Genomic DNA, 14,202 nt, shown 5'->3' on the forward strand with positions numbered 1-14,202 from the left:
TGCAGAATTCCGCCAGGAGTAACTAGTGGATGATAAAGTTTATAGAAGCATGGGCAGAAGATAAAGACAACTCGAGGGGTAGGATAGTCGTTAACATATGAAGCCAATTTATAGCAAAAGCAGTTATACCAGATTTTTAGACAAGTACCTTTCGTCGTCTGTCCTCTTCAGCATACTTCTCTGCATTTTTTACCATGTTCTCAATATCATCTTTGCTTAAACCACCAGAAGACTGTATGACAACTGTAAAATAAAAGCAGCACCTTAATATTCTCTCACTACACCACACCAACAGCAAAAAGGCAGTTTATGGAGCTCACAATGTGAGTATATTGTTCGTAAAGAACTGGGCTAGTTAGAAAGGAAAAATATAACAAAGCACTCTTTAGGATAGTCATTAAAGAGGGAAAAGGAGTAGGGACGACACTGGATACATTATATAAGAATTCACAAGATTTAATAAGTTCCACCCAGAACTAATGCAGCATAAGCACAAAATGTCTACAGCAGTGGTTCCCAACCCTGTCCTGGAGGACCACTAGGCCAGTCGGGCTTTCAGGTTAGCCCTAATGAATATGCATGGAGCAGATTTGCATGCCTGTCACTTCCATTATATGCAAATCTCTCTCATGCATATTCATTAGAGCTAGCCTGAAAACCCGATTGGCCTGGTGGTCCTCCAGGACAGGGTTGGGAACCACTGGTCTACAGTACATAAATATGCATGAAGAGAGAGAGAGAGAGAAAAACCAAAAAAACAAACACACCCTCGTAGGAAACCTGTTTGATTGAAAAAAAAACTATGTGGACAGGCTAAATACATGCCCCCTAATTCTTCCATATATTCCTCAGTTCTTAAGTCTATCTCAGAGGAGATCAAGAAAAAAAAATCTCACACAAAAAGTGTTGTTAATAGTCAAAGTTTTGAGGAGTATTTGACTGCTTACTGAAAATAGCAAGTTCACAGTCAAAAGTCTCATCGTATTACCAGTGACTGATCATTTTATTGGAATCATGGCATCATTAATTAATTCATTATTAAACATACACAGTGGGTATATCTTCCAATTACAATCTATTTACAAATTGCATACTTCAACAATATTCTATTGGTTCTATGCAAGTCGCATGGTTTTCTGTTAATTTTATTTTGGTAGTGCTTTTCCTTAGCAGCAATGACTTAACTCATCATATGCTATTGTCTCACCTCTGTCAGCAATAGAAGGAAGTGGACAACATGCTTACAGAGGTCACACTGACCCTTGCAGACATGTTCTCTTCTATTGCAAATATGTCATTTACAAAAACAATCACGATTTTCTATAATTACAAGTTCAGTGTTTGCCCTGATAAGTGGAAGAAAAATATATTCTTATCAACAGATATGTTAGTGTGAATTTTAGCTTACTTTCAGGGCCCTGTTATGTTATGGCTCCAACTTGTTCCAGACATTAAACCAAAAGATTTTATTCTATGAAGGAAAAATATGTACTCTGCGAGCTGTGCTGTGTCAATTATTCAGCTACATCTTTTATATAATAATAGTGTCTTTAAATTTAACTAAAATTGTATCTAATACATATTAGCTATGGGGGCCCCCCTTATTCTTCATGATACAATTATCACCATCACCACGTTGACCTGCCCCCACTCCTTCTCTATTATATTGCATCTCACCACAAATCTTCCTATTTTATCATAATGCTGAAACCCAAACTAATTTTCAATGGAGCTACAAATCTACAATATTGATTGTAGGGCTGACAAAGGCTCCTCAATGTTTTCTCGATCCTGAAGTAAAGTTTCATTTGAAACATGCATGTCGGGAGAAGTGGTGTAAACGTCGAGAGATAATCCACTATAAAGCTAAGTGGGATTTACTTTATTTTATAAATAAGTTTCAAGGAAGAAACATATAAAGTGAAAAAAGTGAACACATTTAAAAACAATAAAAAACCAATAAAATTTGGACCGACGAAGACGTTAACAATCGGCAGCATAACGTACCTGGCTGCGTTTGAAGGTCCACACACACATACACACACAAAAAAAAAAAAATCTTGTGTGCATGACAAGGTAACCTCTGATTCCACCCTACCCTTAAAAAACCCAAATCAGGTGGTCCACTGGATCCCCCTTCTTTGCAACATGACCACTATAGATTTGGGGGGAATGGGAAGGGGTGGAGTTGGGTCAGGCCAGGCCCTTCAGCCCAAACAAGGGTCCTGGCCAGCTGGACAACTCTCCTCCCTGAGCCCAACGAGGAGTCTGGGCTTCCCAAGTTGAACAACCTTCCCTGATCCCCCACTGTACCTCTTCCATAGCACAGCAAGAGGAATGCCTACTGCCTCAGGGCCCGCCTCTTCAAAATGTCAGCACCCCACCCCTACCTGGTACATCTTGGAATGCTGGGAGGGGTCTAAACATCATTAAGGAGATTTTCTCCTTATATGGTGTTTCAACCCCTCCCAGTGCATTCCAGGATGTACCAGGCAGGGGTGGGGTGCTGACATTTTGAAGAGGCAGGCCTGAGGCAGGAGGCATCCCTCTTGCTGTGCTATGGAAAAAGTATGGTGACAGATCAGGGAGGAGGAGGAGGAAGAGTCATCTAGTTGAGGGGCCCATTCTGGTCACTGGACCACTATAGATATTTTTGGGGAACTCAGGGTCAGGAGAGTGTCCAGTGGTTCACCCCCAATATTTTTGGTTTGTTTGGCTTTGGAGGTAGGATTGAGTCGGGTCAGGATGGTCCACCAGGGATATTTTTTGGGAGGGGTGCTTCACTTTCCTGTGCTAACAGGAAAGTAAAGGCTAAGAGCACTATCAACAGCTCAGAGCTCTCAGTAATATGGCAGGGATTTTGTGCAGCCTGTGATTCTGTGTATTGCAGTGTGCGCCAATGAGCTCGTTTAAATACAAACAAGCTCATTAGCATGAGCTCCCATGCACAGTAAAGCAGTGACTGACAGCCTATGTGCATTGGAATAGAATTTCATTTAGACTGAATAAAACATTGCCAGTGCGTGGGGCTTTATGCATCTATCCCAAAATTAGCAAAGGAGTGGTGGTGGACGACAGTGATTTCCTAAAGTAGATTATAAAGGATGCAGATGTGAGTGATGTAAAAATCAAATGCAACTGAGGTTGCAATGTGATGGGGCTGGAAGTAAGAGGCTGAAGGGCATACAGAAGAAGAGATAAGTTAAGGTAGTTTTAGATCACGTACTGACCCATGGTATAAGCTTATCTAGGGCGAGAGTACAGATTGAAGGAAAGCAGTCACAGAATTTACTGCAGTTACTATATTTTGCTGTCATGAAATGAATTATGAACAGAGATTACTTACTTTGCTGCTCACGTCCTGTACCTTTGTCTTTAGCGGAAACATGAACGATACCATTGGCATCAATATCAAATGTGACCTCTATCTGGGGAACGCCACGGGGTGCCGGTGGAATCCCAACCTGAAAATGCAATTTGAGTATGTAACTTTTCTTGAATGTGTTTAAAGCATAAGCCATTAATTTAATTACAGAATTAGAACAGGCAGTGCCCTTAATGTGCACAAATTGGCCTTCTAGCTACACAAGCAGCAAAACTGGATCACCAACTCTCCAATTTACTGATAATGACCCCAAACTACCAATCGTTCAGAAAAGAAATAAAAACCATGCTATTCAAGAAATCCTTGAAGACAAACTAACACCGCAAGACTCTTCCCAATTCTCTGAAACTCCTCGCTCTTCTCTTCAATTCCTCTGGAAATGGCCAGATAACTTCTTTTGTAATCCGCCTTGAACCGCAAGGTATTGGCGGAATAGAAATCACTAATGTAATGTAATTAGTGTTCTTATATAAAGGCTCTAGGGCAGGTCACATGTGGGAGGGTGTTTCTGGAAGCCAAATTTAGGCTCTTAGGTAGAACGCTGAAATCCAGATCCAACATGAACTCCGGCTGTGCATTTCACCAGCAAATCGCCTCCAGTTGGAAAGAGACCGGAAACAGTCATATCCCCATAATGAGACTAAACTATGGAATCAGCTCCCTCTTCCCATCAGAGCAATAAAAAATTGTGTTCGCCAATCAGCACATACCTTGGGTTTAAGACTAACTGCCCAAAGTCATTTGCCTTGGACAAATAGCTTGTGCATTGTCTAATGTTCTCCTGTCTAATGTCTTCACACTTACTATGAGTGTACAATTGTAACCCATTCTGAGCTCCTGGGGAGGATGGGCTAGAAAAGCAATAAATAAACTTACTTTACAGCACTGGCTGTGGCTATCACTTGAATTACTAAAGCACACGTTATCAAATCACAATGCAAAACCCCACAAATTCAAGTCACCAATCTTGAATTGAAACATCTCATCTGAAAGAGCAGACAGGCATTTTCTCAGCTGCCATCTGAGGTTGTAACCATCTTTGTTAGATAAACAAAATACTTTTATACTTACTAATGTAAACTGGCCCAAAAGTTTGTTGTCATTTGCCATCTCTCTCTCCCCTTGGCATACTTTAATTTCAACCTGTGTCTGTCCATCAGCAGCAGTAGAGAATACCTGTAGAAATGGAAATTCATTTCTCAGACTACTTCCACAGCCTAAACTAAAACATCTGTGCTCAGTTAATAAAGTTCTCCACAACAGTTTTAGAACGATGCGTTGATGAAGCCATCACTGAACCAACAGGTTGCCACTACAATGATTCACAAAAGGAAAATGTGTGCACAAATGAAACCTAACATTGCCAATTTCTTATTTCAAATCTACTGAGTATGGGAGGAATGGACTATATATGGGTTTCTCCAAACAGTCTTGGAAAACCTGTAAGTGTGTACTGAACAAGTTTCAAGTTTATTAAAAGCTTGATTTTATCGCATCATCAAAAGATATTAAAGCAATGTACAAATTAAAAAAACAAAATGACAAACAATATGCTTTGGTAGACAAAAGACTTAATTGACAAACAAATAACATGAAAGCTCCTCAAAAACTACAAAGCAGTAGCACACATTCATGTCCCTTTGAGAACCAAGATGCGAGTCAAAACATGTCGTTTTTAGAAATGAATCAAAGACTATTTAGCAAGGACTGAAGGAAATAAAAGCCACTGACAGCAGCAATGCATACCTGGCTTTTTTTGGTTGGAATAGTAGTGTTCCTGTTAATGAGTTTGGTGAATACACCTCCCAGCGTCTCAATTCCCAGGGAAAGAGGAGTAACATCTAGCAATAAGACGTCTGTAACATCACCAGCTAGTACTCCGCCTTGAATGGCAGCACCAATAGCAACAGCTTCATCGGGATTGACTGCTTTACTAGGAGCTCGGCCAAACATATCTTGAACAGTTTGCTGAACCTGAAGAAGAAAAGATGAAAGTTATTTCCAAAGATAGATGAAACCTGCATCTGCCTCAATCCCTGCCAATAATTCTCTAGTACTGATTATTTTAAGAGTTACTACAGCCAATCCATAAGTAGTCATTTGCCTAGACACACATACAAAATACACAGGACTTCTGCCTTGCTGCACCATATGCTTGAACAATCTGCCCGAATCCCTACGGCAGGCTCTGTCTCAGGCAGTGTTCAAGGCCCAGTTAAAAGCCCACCTCTTTGAGAGTGCTTTTGACTCCTAACTCCTCTCACCTTGAGTTCTGTAACCCCAACCTAAATGTCATGTCTGTCTATCCAAGTTAGAGTGTAAGCTCTTCCGAGCAGGGTCCATCTATAAATGTCAAAATGTACAGTGCTGCGTACGCCTTTCAGCGCTATATAAGTGATAAGTAGTAGCAGTAGACCATTTTTAAATAGTGAAACCAGGACCCTCAGGAGTCTCTTCAATGTCCGTATAAATCCAAACAAGGTCAGGATGATCAGAAAAAGAGACGGACTGTGGCCTCCGGTCATTCATAAGGGAACATTCTGCAACGACAGGCAGCTCAGACTGTAGCTTTAATGCCTGTAGAGATTGAGATCAAATCAACAATAAGCACGTGCTTGAAAGATCTGCACACAGGGGGATCCTCCCCTCAAATCAGGGGCTCCACAGTGATCCGGATCCTGGAGAGCCAACTGATCTGCCACAGCTGCGACCACCATGGCACCCTCCTGTGAAAGCAGATGTATGGAAAGTGAATCTGGCACAACTGCAGGCACTAACTGCATACCTGCTAGTACCCCCTAGGGGGGTCCCTGTTCCCAGTATGGAGGCCGGCAGAAGGGAGACAGGCAGAGACACCCCTCCCCCCCCAATTATGCCTTACAAAGCATATCAACAAAATCCAGGGAAAATCCATCCTTCATGGCAGGAGCCGACCCGTACACTCCAGGTGGGGACTGTTTGGAGGATTTACCAGGTTTATCCCCCGAGACATACTTGCGTTTCACTGTAGCGTCACCTGCGTACTCCCCAGTGCCTCCCAATGCTATTTCCATGGGAATCTGAACAGAAGATGCTAAAAGACCTTCCACGGAGGTCGAAGGCACTGAATTCAGGCAAGTCTCTTGCCCCTCATGGGCTGCAACGCACATGGAATACGGCTGTGCATCCAACAGCCATTCATTGGAAATGAGGCAAGATTTGATGACATCCTGCCCTGGGGAGGTCATCTATGTGGTTTTCTTTCAAAAAAATGAAGCTAGCAAGTATTTAAAAAAAAACAAAAAACCCAGCTTTAAAATCAAAGATGGTGACTGAAGGCCTATTTTGACTAAAAATAGCCTAGGTAAACCACAGGAACCCTCAAAAATGGGGGTAAGGCATACAGGGAAACCACCTAAAAAAAACCCCAAACCTCTGATTCAAGATGTTAGCTGGTACTCACAGAAACATGTGCTGACAGGGAAACACTGCAGTTGGAGCCAAAACAGCTCACAGGGAGATCCTGCATCAACTTGCTGGAAAGTTGAACTTTGAATCTTCTGACTGCCCCACTGGCCTAACTTACATGGCCGGTCAACTCCACCACCCTTGGACACGCCACACAGCACGCCTGGGGGAGGAACACAGTCTGGCTCTGATCCTTGGCGCGCCTATACAGAACTACGCAGCCTGCATTTGACCCACTAGCAGATGAACCTGGGGCAAGCTAGCTCCCAAGGTTATGTGCAGGCTGACCAGAGGGCTTACTGGCAAGCAAGGAGCCCTCCAGAAACACTTTTCCCAAAAGTTTGTGATCTCCCACAGTCGGAGCTGTCCCCTCAGGGAACCTCTGCAGCACAAGGATGAAAACCGCGAACGCAAAGACTGAAATTACACAAAATAAAACACAAGCAGAAAAGATAAGCTCCTATAGCCTGGCTTACAGGAAGAAAATCTGAGGAACTGGAACTGGCAGTAATGAGGGTTAAGGCTCAAAAGTTTGAGGCTTCCTACAAAGTCCTGGCGGGTAACCCACTGGTCCCGGAATAAAGTGGGATTGCACAAAAAAATTCCAGTTTGTAGCCCAACCTACGGGTCTTAATAGAGAATGGAACATTTGATCTGGGCAAGTTGTATTCTTTTGGGGGTCAATATATTTCTGGGCAGTTTGTATGTATCCAATTCACTAAATATTGTTCAATCTTGAATTTGTGCAAATGGTGCGAGGTGCCTGATGTGTGATGCAATCCTCAATGTGGTATGTGTGAGCCAGCTGTCTTGTTCGATCTGATGAGCCACTTTGATGCAAGTATTGGCGTCAACATTTTTTTCTTCGGTGCTTTTGTGTAATTGTGATTTTGGTGTGTGTGGCAGTATCCCCTTTTTAGAATGTTAAATCTTTTTTGTATTATAAACTAATTTAAATTTAGCGATTTGTTGTAGACACGCCCACTTTAGTAGTTTGACGTCATGACATCATTGTCTGGCTGCCTCTTATTCATTTAAATGCCATGTTGTCGGCAGTCTTCGGACTATAAGAATCACTGCAGCAGGAGCACGTTTAGAGTACAAGCACAAAGGTAATGACGTTGTTTAATCGTTATTTTCTGTTTTAGAACAAAGTTAGTTTTGTTAATATGGGTTTAGTACTTGGGAGTTTTCCTCTCTATTATGGCACTGTAGTGCAGTTCCAGCTGTGCAAAGTGTTAGTTTGCTCACATTTGCTTGTTTGTAGGCTTTTTTGTTTAAATTGTGTGATTGATAGGAGTTCATAGGGGTTTATTTTTCTTTTTTTTCCCCAAATCTTTATTCATTTTAACATATACATCAAGTGTACATTAAAATATGAACACAACATATTACATTATCACTTGATAATTCCATAACAATATATACCTAAAAGATTTATATCCCACCTCCATCTCATATCTATCTATCTATCTATCTATCTATATATATATACAGTGGTGCCTCGCATAACGGACGCCTCGCACAGCGAACGCTGCGCACAACGAACTTCAGGTCTTGCTTCCCACAACGAACTTCGTTTCACACAACGAAGTCGCCCGAGCTGCATCCTTAACTGCCCTCTCTCGGCGCTACATATTTTAAACCCCCCTGCCGCCGCCACCGCATATTTTTAAACCTCCCCCCGCCGCCACCGCATATTTTTAAACCTCCCCCCGCCGCCACCGCATATTTTTAAACCTCCCCCCGCCGCCACCACATATTTTTAAACCTCCCCCCGCCGCCACATATTTTTTTAAAAAAGCCACCACTGCTGCAATTTTAATCTCACCCGCTCACTCGTGGTGGTCTAGCAAATTTCCCAGCCAGAAGCGCAGAGATCAAGAGCAAGCCTTCTGTGCTACTGCCTGGGCCTGCGCTGATCTCTGAATGGCTGCAGTCAGCTCTCGCGGGACTCACAAGAACTAACTGCAGCCAGCTCTCGCGGGACTCACAAGATCTAACTGCAGCCATTCGGAGATCGGCATGGGCCCACACAGGCGTGCAGAGGAATTGCTCCTGATCTCTGCGCTTCTGGCCTGTACGCCACTGGCTGGGAAAGATGGGAGGAATTAAAAAAGGTACTGGGGAGTATGTGGGGGGTGATTATAATACACAGCAAGGATCAACAAAACCCCTGTCTCCCCTCCCCTTCACATATATCCCCTCTATATCATGCTAACAGCTCTAACAAGATAAATTTATCTTTTTTTATGTCATCTTAGCATATTTTATGCTACAGAACGAATTATTTTTTTTTACATGTATTGTAATGGGAAAACGCGTTTCACATAACGAACTTTTCGCATAACAAACTTGCTCCTGGAACGAATTAAGTTCGTTGTGTGAGGCACCACTGTATATATATATATATAAATAAAATCGGAGGTATGTATGTGTGTATGTGCCGCGATCACGCAAAAACGGCTTGACCAATTTGAACGAAACTTGGTATGCAGATCCCTCACTACCTGGGATGATATGTTCTGGGGGTCTCGCGGCCCACCTGCACACGTGGGCGGAGCTACAAACATAAAATCAGATTTCACCCATTCATGTCAATGGAAAAAATGTAAAAAGCTGCCATTCTCACAGTAATTCAAAACCGGCTTGACCGATTTGAACGAAACTTGGTATGCAGATCCCTCACTACCTGGGGTGATATGTTCTGGGGGTCTCGCAGCCCACCTGCACACGTGGGCGGAGCTACAAACATAAAATCAGATGGCATGACCGATTTGAACGAAACTTGGTATGCAGATCCCTCACTACCTGGGATGATATGTTCTGGGGGTCTCGCGGCCCACCTGCTCACGTGGGCGGAGCTACAAACATAAAATCAATTTCACCCATTCATGTCAATGGAAAAAATGTAAAAAGCTGCCATTCTCACAGTAATTCAAAAACGGCTTGACCGATTTGAACAAAATTTGGTATGCAGATTCCTCACTACCTGGGGTGATATATTCTGGGGGTCTCGCGGCACACCTGCACACGTGGGCGGAGCTACAAACAGAAAATCAGATGGCTTGACCGATTTGAACGAAACTTGGTATGCAGATCCCTCACTACCTGGGATGATATGTTCTGGGGGTCTCGCGGCCCACCTGCACACGTGGGCGGAGCTACAAACAGTAAATCAGATTTCACCCATTCATGTCAATGGAAAAAATGTAAAAAGCTGCCAGTCTCACTAATTCAAAAACGGCTTGACCGATTTGAACAAAACTTGGTATGCAGATCCCTCACTACCTGGGGTGATATGTTCTGGGGGTCTCGCGGCCCACCTGCACACGTGGGCGGAGCTACAAACAGAAAATCAGATTTCACCAATTCATGTCAATGGAAAAAATGTAAAAAGCTGCCATTCTCACAGTAATTCAAAAACGGCTTGACCGATTTGAATGAAACTTGGTATGCAGATCCCTCACTACCTGGGGTGATATGTTCTGGGGGGTTTCGCTGCCCACCTGCACACGTGGGCGGAGCTACAAACATAAAATCAGATTTCACCCATTCATGTCAATGGAAAAAAAGTAAAAAGCTGCCATTCTCACTGTAATTCAAAAACGGCTTGACCGATTTGAACGAAACTTGGTATGCAGATCCCTCACTACCTGGGGTGATATGTTCTGGGGGTCTCGCGGCCCACCTGCACACGTGGGCGGAACTACAAACAGAAAATCAGATTTCACCCATTCATGTCAATGGAAAATATGTAAAAAGCTGCCGTTCTCACAGTAATTCAAAAACGGCTTGACCGATTTGAACGAAACTTGGTATGCAGATCCCTCACTACCTGGGGTGATATGTTCTGGGGGTCTCGCGGCCCACAACTCTATGTTGCTTGCTCAAGGGTGGGTTCACCCAAGAATTTATATGTTCTTGCTCCAGGAGGTGAAACTAAAATTGTTGTTTATAATCACGTTTTGCGTTAGTTGTATTGTATTCATTTTGTCAAATATTTCACATTATAATTTGAATATTGTACTTTTTATTAAGCTGTAAAAAAATACTTTCATTCACCACTATAAAGTATCTTTATTTGAATCCATTTACAGTGTTATTGCTATAATTAAATACCCGTGCAACGCCGGGGCATCAGCTAGTACATGAATAATATAATTCCTATGTATATCAATTAAATTATGCACATATATATTAAATTATCATAACTCACCCATCCCTCATCCCCCCATCCCCCCCCATTCTGTCAATTATCATATAAGGAAAAATAATAATAAATTAACATTAATCATTATGATAATTTATTATTGGCCTCCACACATCTTTAAATCTATTAAAATGACCATTTTGTATTGCAAGTATTTTTTTTATAGTTCAGCAACAGTTTTATTATCCCCCAAAGAAGGCTTGCTTTGGCTGAAACATTCCTGATTTAAGTGGAGCATCGGGTGTTTACCGAGACACTCACCAACGTTGGAACTGGCGCATAGCCATTTAAATAAGTGTTGCTGTTTCTTCCGATATACAGTATACTAAAAGTTTTTCCCAGTTAGACACAAATAGAGTGGGATGGAGGTTTGATGTAAATGATTATATGGTGATTGATATATCAAGGATAAGGACCTGAAATAACACATGTTATAAGAGGTTCTATGTACTGAGCTGTTAAACCTCTATATGATACTTCTACTTCCTAGTGAATTCATTATTTGGGAAAGTTTTCTCTAAATTTGGATATCCATACTAACGGTTTGAGCAGGATGTCATTTATATTAATCTGTGCATAAGTTGATACACTTATGTGTAATTAAAAATCTGTAAAGTAATAATTTTTTGTGATCCAAAGAAACCCCTTTTTTGATGACAATTTCATTGTAGGTTGGATTAGCTTGAAAGTGATCCATGTTTTTCGTTTGATGATTCTTGTTAAGACTGGCAGAGAAACAAGAAGTTCAATCTAACAGTACTTATTGAGGCAGACAGCAGGTGAATCAAAATCTCCCTGGGCGGGCTTCAGGAATAGAGTGTGGATTTACAAGAAAGAAGATTAATGAAGTAAGAACCTAATCTTTCCTTCTTGTACAACCCCACTATTCCTGAATCCTCGGGATGTCAACAAGCAGTCCCTCAAACTTAGGGTGGGCCAATTAGCCTGCTACCAGGATCAAAGATCCAAATGCAGAATCTTGCTTGGCTGCCACATCTATTCTGTAAAACTTTGTGAATGTACGGAAAGAAGACCAAATGGCAGCTCTGCAAATTTCATTCGGGGAAACCACTGAAGGTTCTGCTCATGAGGAAGCAATGCCTCGAATGGAGTGGACTTTCACCAAAATAGGAGGCCGCTTCCCAGCTCTGATATAGGCCAAAGAAATGGCTATACAAATCCACTGGGAAATTGAGGCCTTCGATGCCAGTCGGCCTTTTCAGGCTGCTCCTAGGACGAATAGATGATCCGACACGCAAAACTTATTTGTGACTTCCAGATCTCTCTGCAAAAGACTATGCACGTCCAGATATTTCAACACCCTGTCATGCTTTCTTGAACCTGAAGGAGTACAGGCAAGCAAGCAGCCTCACCGCCTGATTGACGTGAAAGCTAGAGACCACTTTCAGCAGGAAAGAGTGGACAGTATGCAGAGTAGCACTTGAAACCATAATCCTAAGAAAAGGAAGCTTGGATACCCACTGGGTGGAGGTAATGGCCACCAAAATTACAGTTTTGATGGTGAGATCAATCACCGAAGCTTGGTCCAGTGGCCCATAGGGCAGACTTGTAAGCGACCCAAAAACCAGGTTAAAATTCCAAAACAGACATCACAGTTGAGGGTGGAGCCATAACATGCCTTTTAAAAATCTAACTACTATGAGGAAACTCCTTTAAGGCTGATGACCAAAACAAATACCAGCTATCTGCGCTCTCAGAGCCGACAGTCAGGCCCTCTTGAAGAAAGATGAGTACCACCAGGACCAACCCCAGAGCCTTGGTCCTTGCCCTTACGGGCATACCAGTATTGGAAACATTTCCAGGCCTTCACATAAACAGCAACAGTTGACTTTTTACTCTGGAGGATGACAACACTGGCGAGTAGCTCCTGCACACTGGTGCTGCAAGCTCAAGAGCCATGCCATAAGATCAAAGTGTTTTGGATCCTGCAGAGCAAGGAAAACCACACCGAAAAATATCAGAAATGTTCAGGTGGGGGGATGACCCAGAAACCCCTCAAAATCAATCTTCCATGCTGTCAGCCATGATGTGCAGGGACCTGGAAGATAGAAGCTGAAACACTAACAAGGAGATCCACTGCTTGGACAAGTCTGGAAAGTGGACTGCCTGTATCTTTTGTCTGTCTATCGGACCTGATGTCCCATCCGGAGAGCTCAACCCCCTGAGATGGAAGACCTTTAACACAGGGGAAACTTTTTACAGAGGTTGGACATTTACTGCCTGTTTTCAGTGTGAGCCATGGGTACCAGAACTGGTTCTCTCTGGAACGCTACTTGTGCACCTTTGTGAGTGCTTAAGTTTTGATTCCCTGCTGTGAAGACAGTGTTCAGTGCCCTGTAATAAACCTGCAATTCAGCAAAGGAGCACACCATACATGGTATCAGGCATCCAGGAGGTGATAAAACCCCCAGAAGTGGGGGCCCATGTGAAGAAAGAAAGTTCTAAGAATATTCTTGTCCTGGGAACCCCCAGGGAGGATAGAGACATGGATTGGGGGATGGGTTAGACAGGAGGCATATTTGCACCTATAGCAACAATACACGAACAGAACTGGAGATGTGTTTCACAGAACAAAGAAACTCTCTGTATAAAACCCCATGCTTGGGCAGGGTGATTAGAGAACGCAACATACTTCAGAAATATGCTGGCCCTCTATTTGTATGATTCTCTCCATTGTACATCCAGAGTGATCATATAAGATTCTTCTTGGTGTGTTTATGCTGCTCTAATTTTTTTTATATACTAACAATAAAAGTATTGTCTGATTTGGAATATACAATGTCAGTCCATGGTTATTTCCTTCAGAAGGAGTCTAGTGAAGTACCAAAGCAGCAGGCTATTTTACCCCTCAGGAACCCCCGCATGCAAGAGCAGTCTGCCCTGATCCTGGACAAACCACCATGAAGCCACACAGCCTGTGCTCAATGGCGAGCTATGCTCCCAAAGGAAAGGTGTCCAAGGAGGAGCACTGCAAAGCAGCCAATCCCCTGGAAGCAGACTCTCTGCCTAAGTCTGCAGTCTTCCGCAGCCAGAGCTGTGCCCCAAAAGAATCCTCTGCAGCAAGAAATCAGCAAAAGGAATGAAATTAAATACGAGCAGATCAGACAAGCTCCTACTGTCTTGAAGAATTGGAGGG

General features: G+C 42.7%; 1 protein-coding gene and 1 non-coding gene across 2 annotated transcripts in view; both read right to left on the reverse strand.

The window, feature by feature from the left end:
* HSPA9 (heat shock protein family A (Hsp70) member 9) overlaps nt 1–14,202 on the reverse strand; it is a 52,821-nt gene that overhangs the window by 11,826 nt on the left and 26,793 nt on the right. The window contains exons 11-14 of the mRNA XM_033926863.1: nt 5,132–5,359; nt 4,457–4,561; nt 3,347–3,464; nt 149–243 (exon numbers count right to left, since the gene is read on the reverse strand). Coding sequence (XP_033782754.1) covers nt 149–243; nt 3,347–3,464; nt 4,457–4,561; nt 5,132–5,359 — 546 coding nt within the window. The remainder of the gene's footprint in view (nt 1–148; nt 244–3,346; nt 3,465–4,456; nt 4,562–5,131; nt 5,360–14,202) is intronic.
* Nucleotides 4,618–4,684, reverse strand: LOC117351944. Its single transcript, XR_004537540.1, has one exon. It is a non-coding gene; the product is annotated as a small nucleolar RNA SNORD63 (small nucleolar RNA).

This window comes from Geotrypetes seraphini, chromosome 18 (genome assembly GCF_902459505.1).
Source record: "Geotrypetes seraphini chromosome 18, aGeoSer1.1, whole genome shotgun sequence".
In the NCBI taxonomy this organism is placed as follows: Eukaryota; Metazoa; Chordata; class Amphibia; order Gymnophiona; family Dermophiidae; genus Geotrypetes; species Geotrypetes seraphini.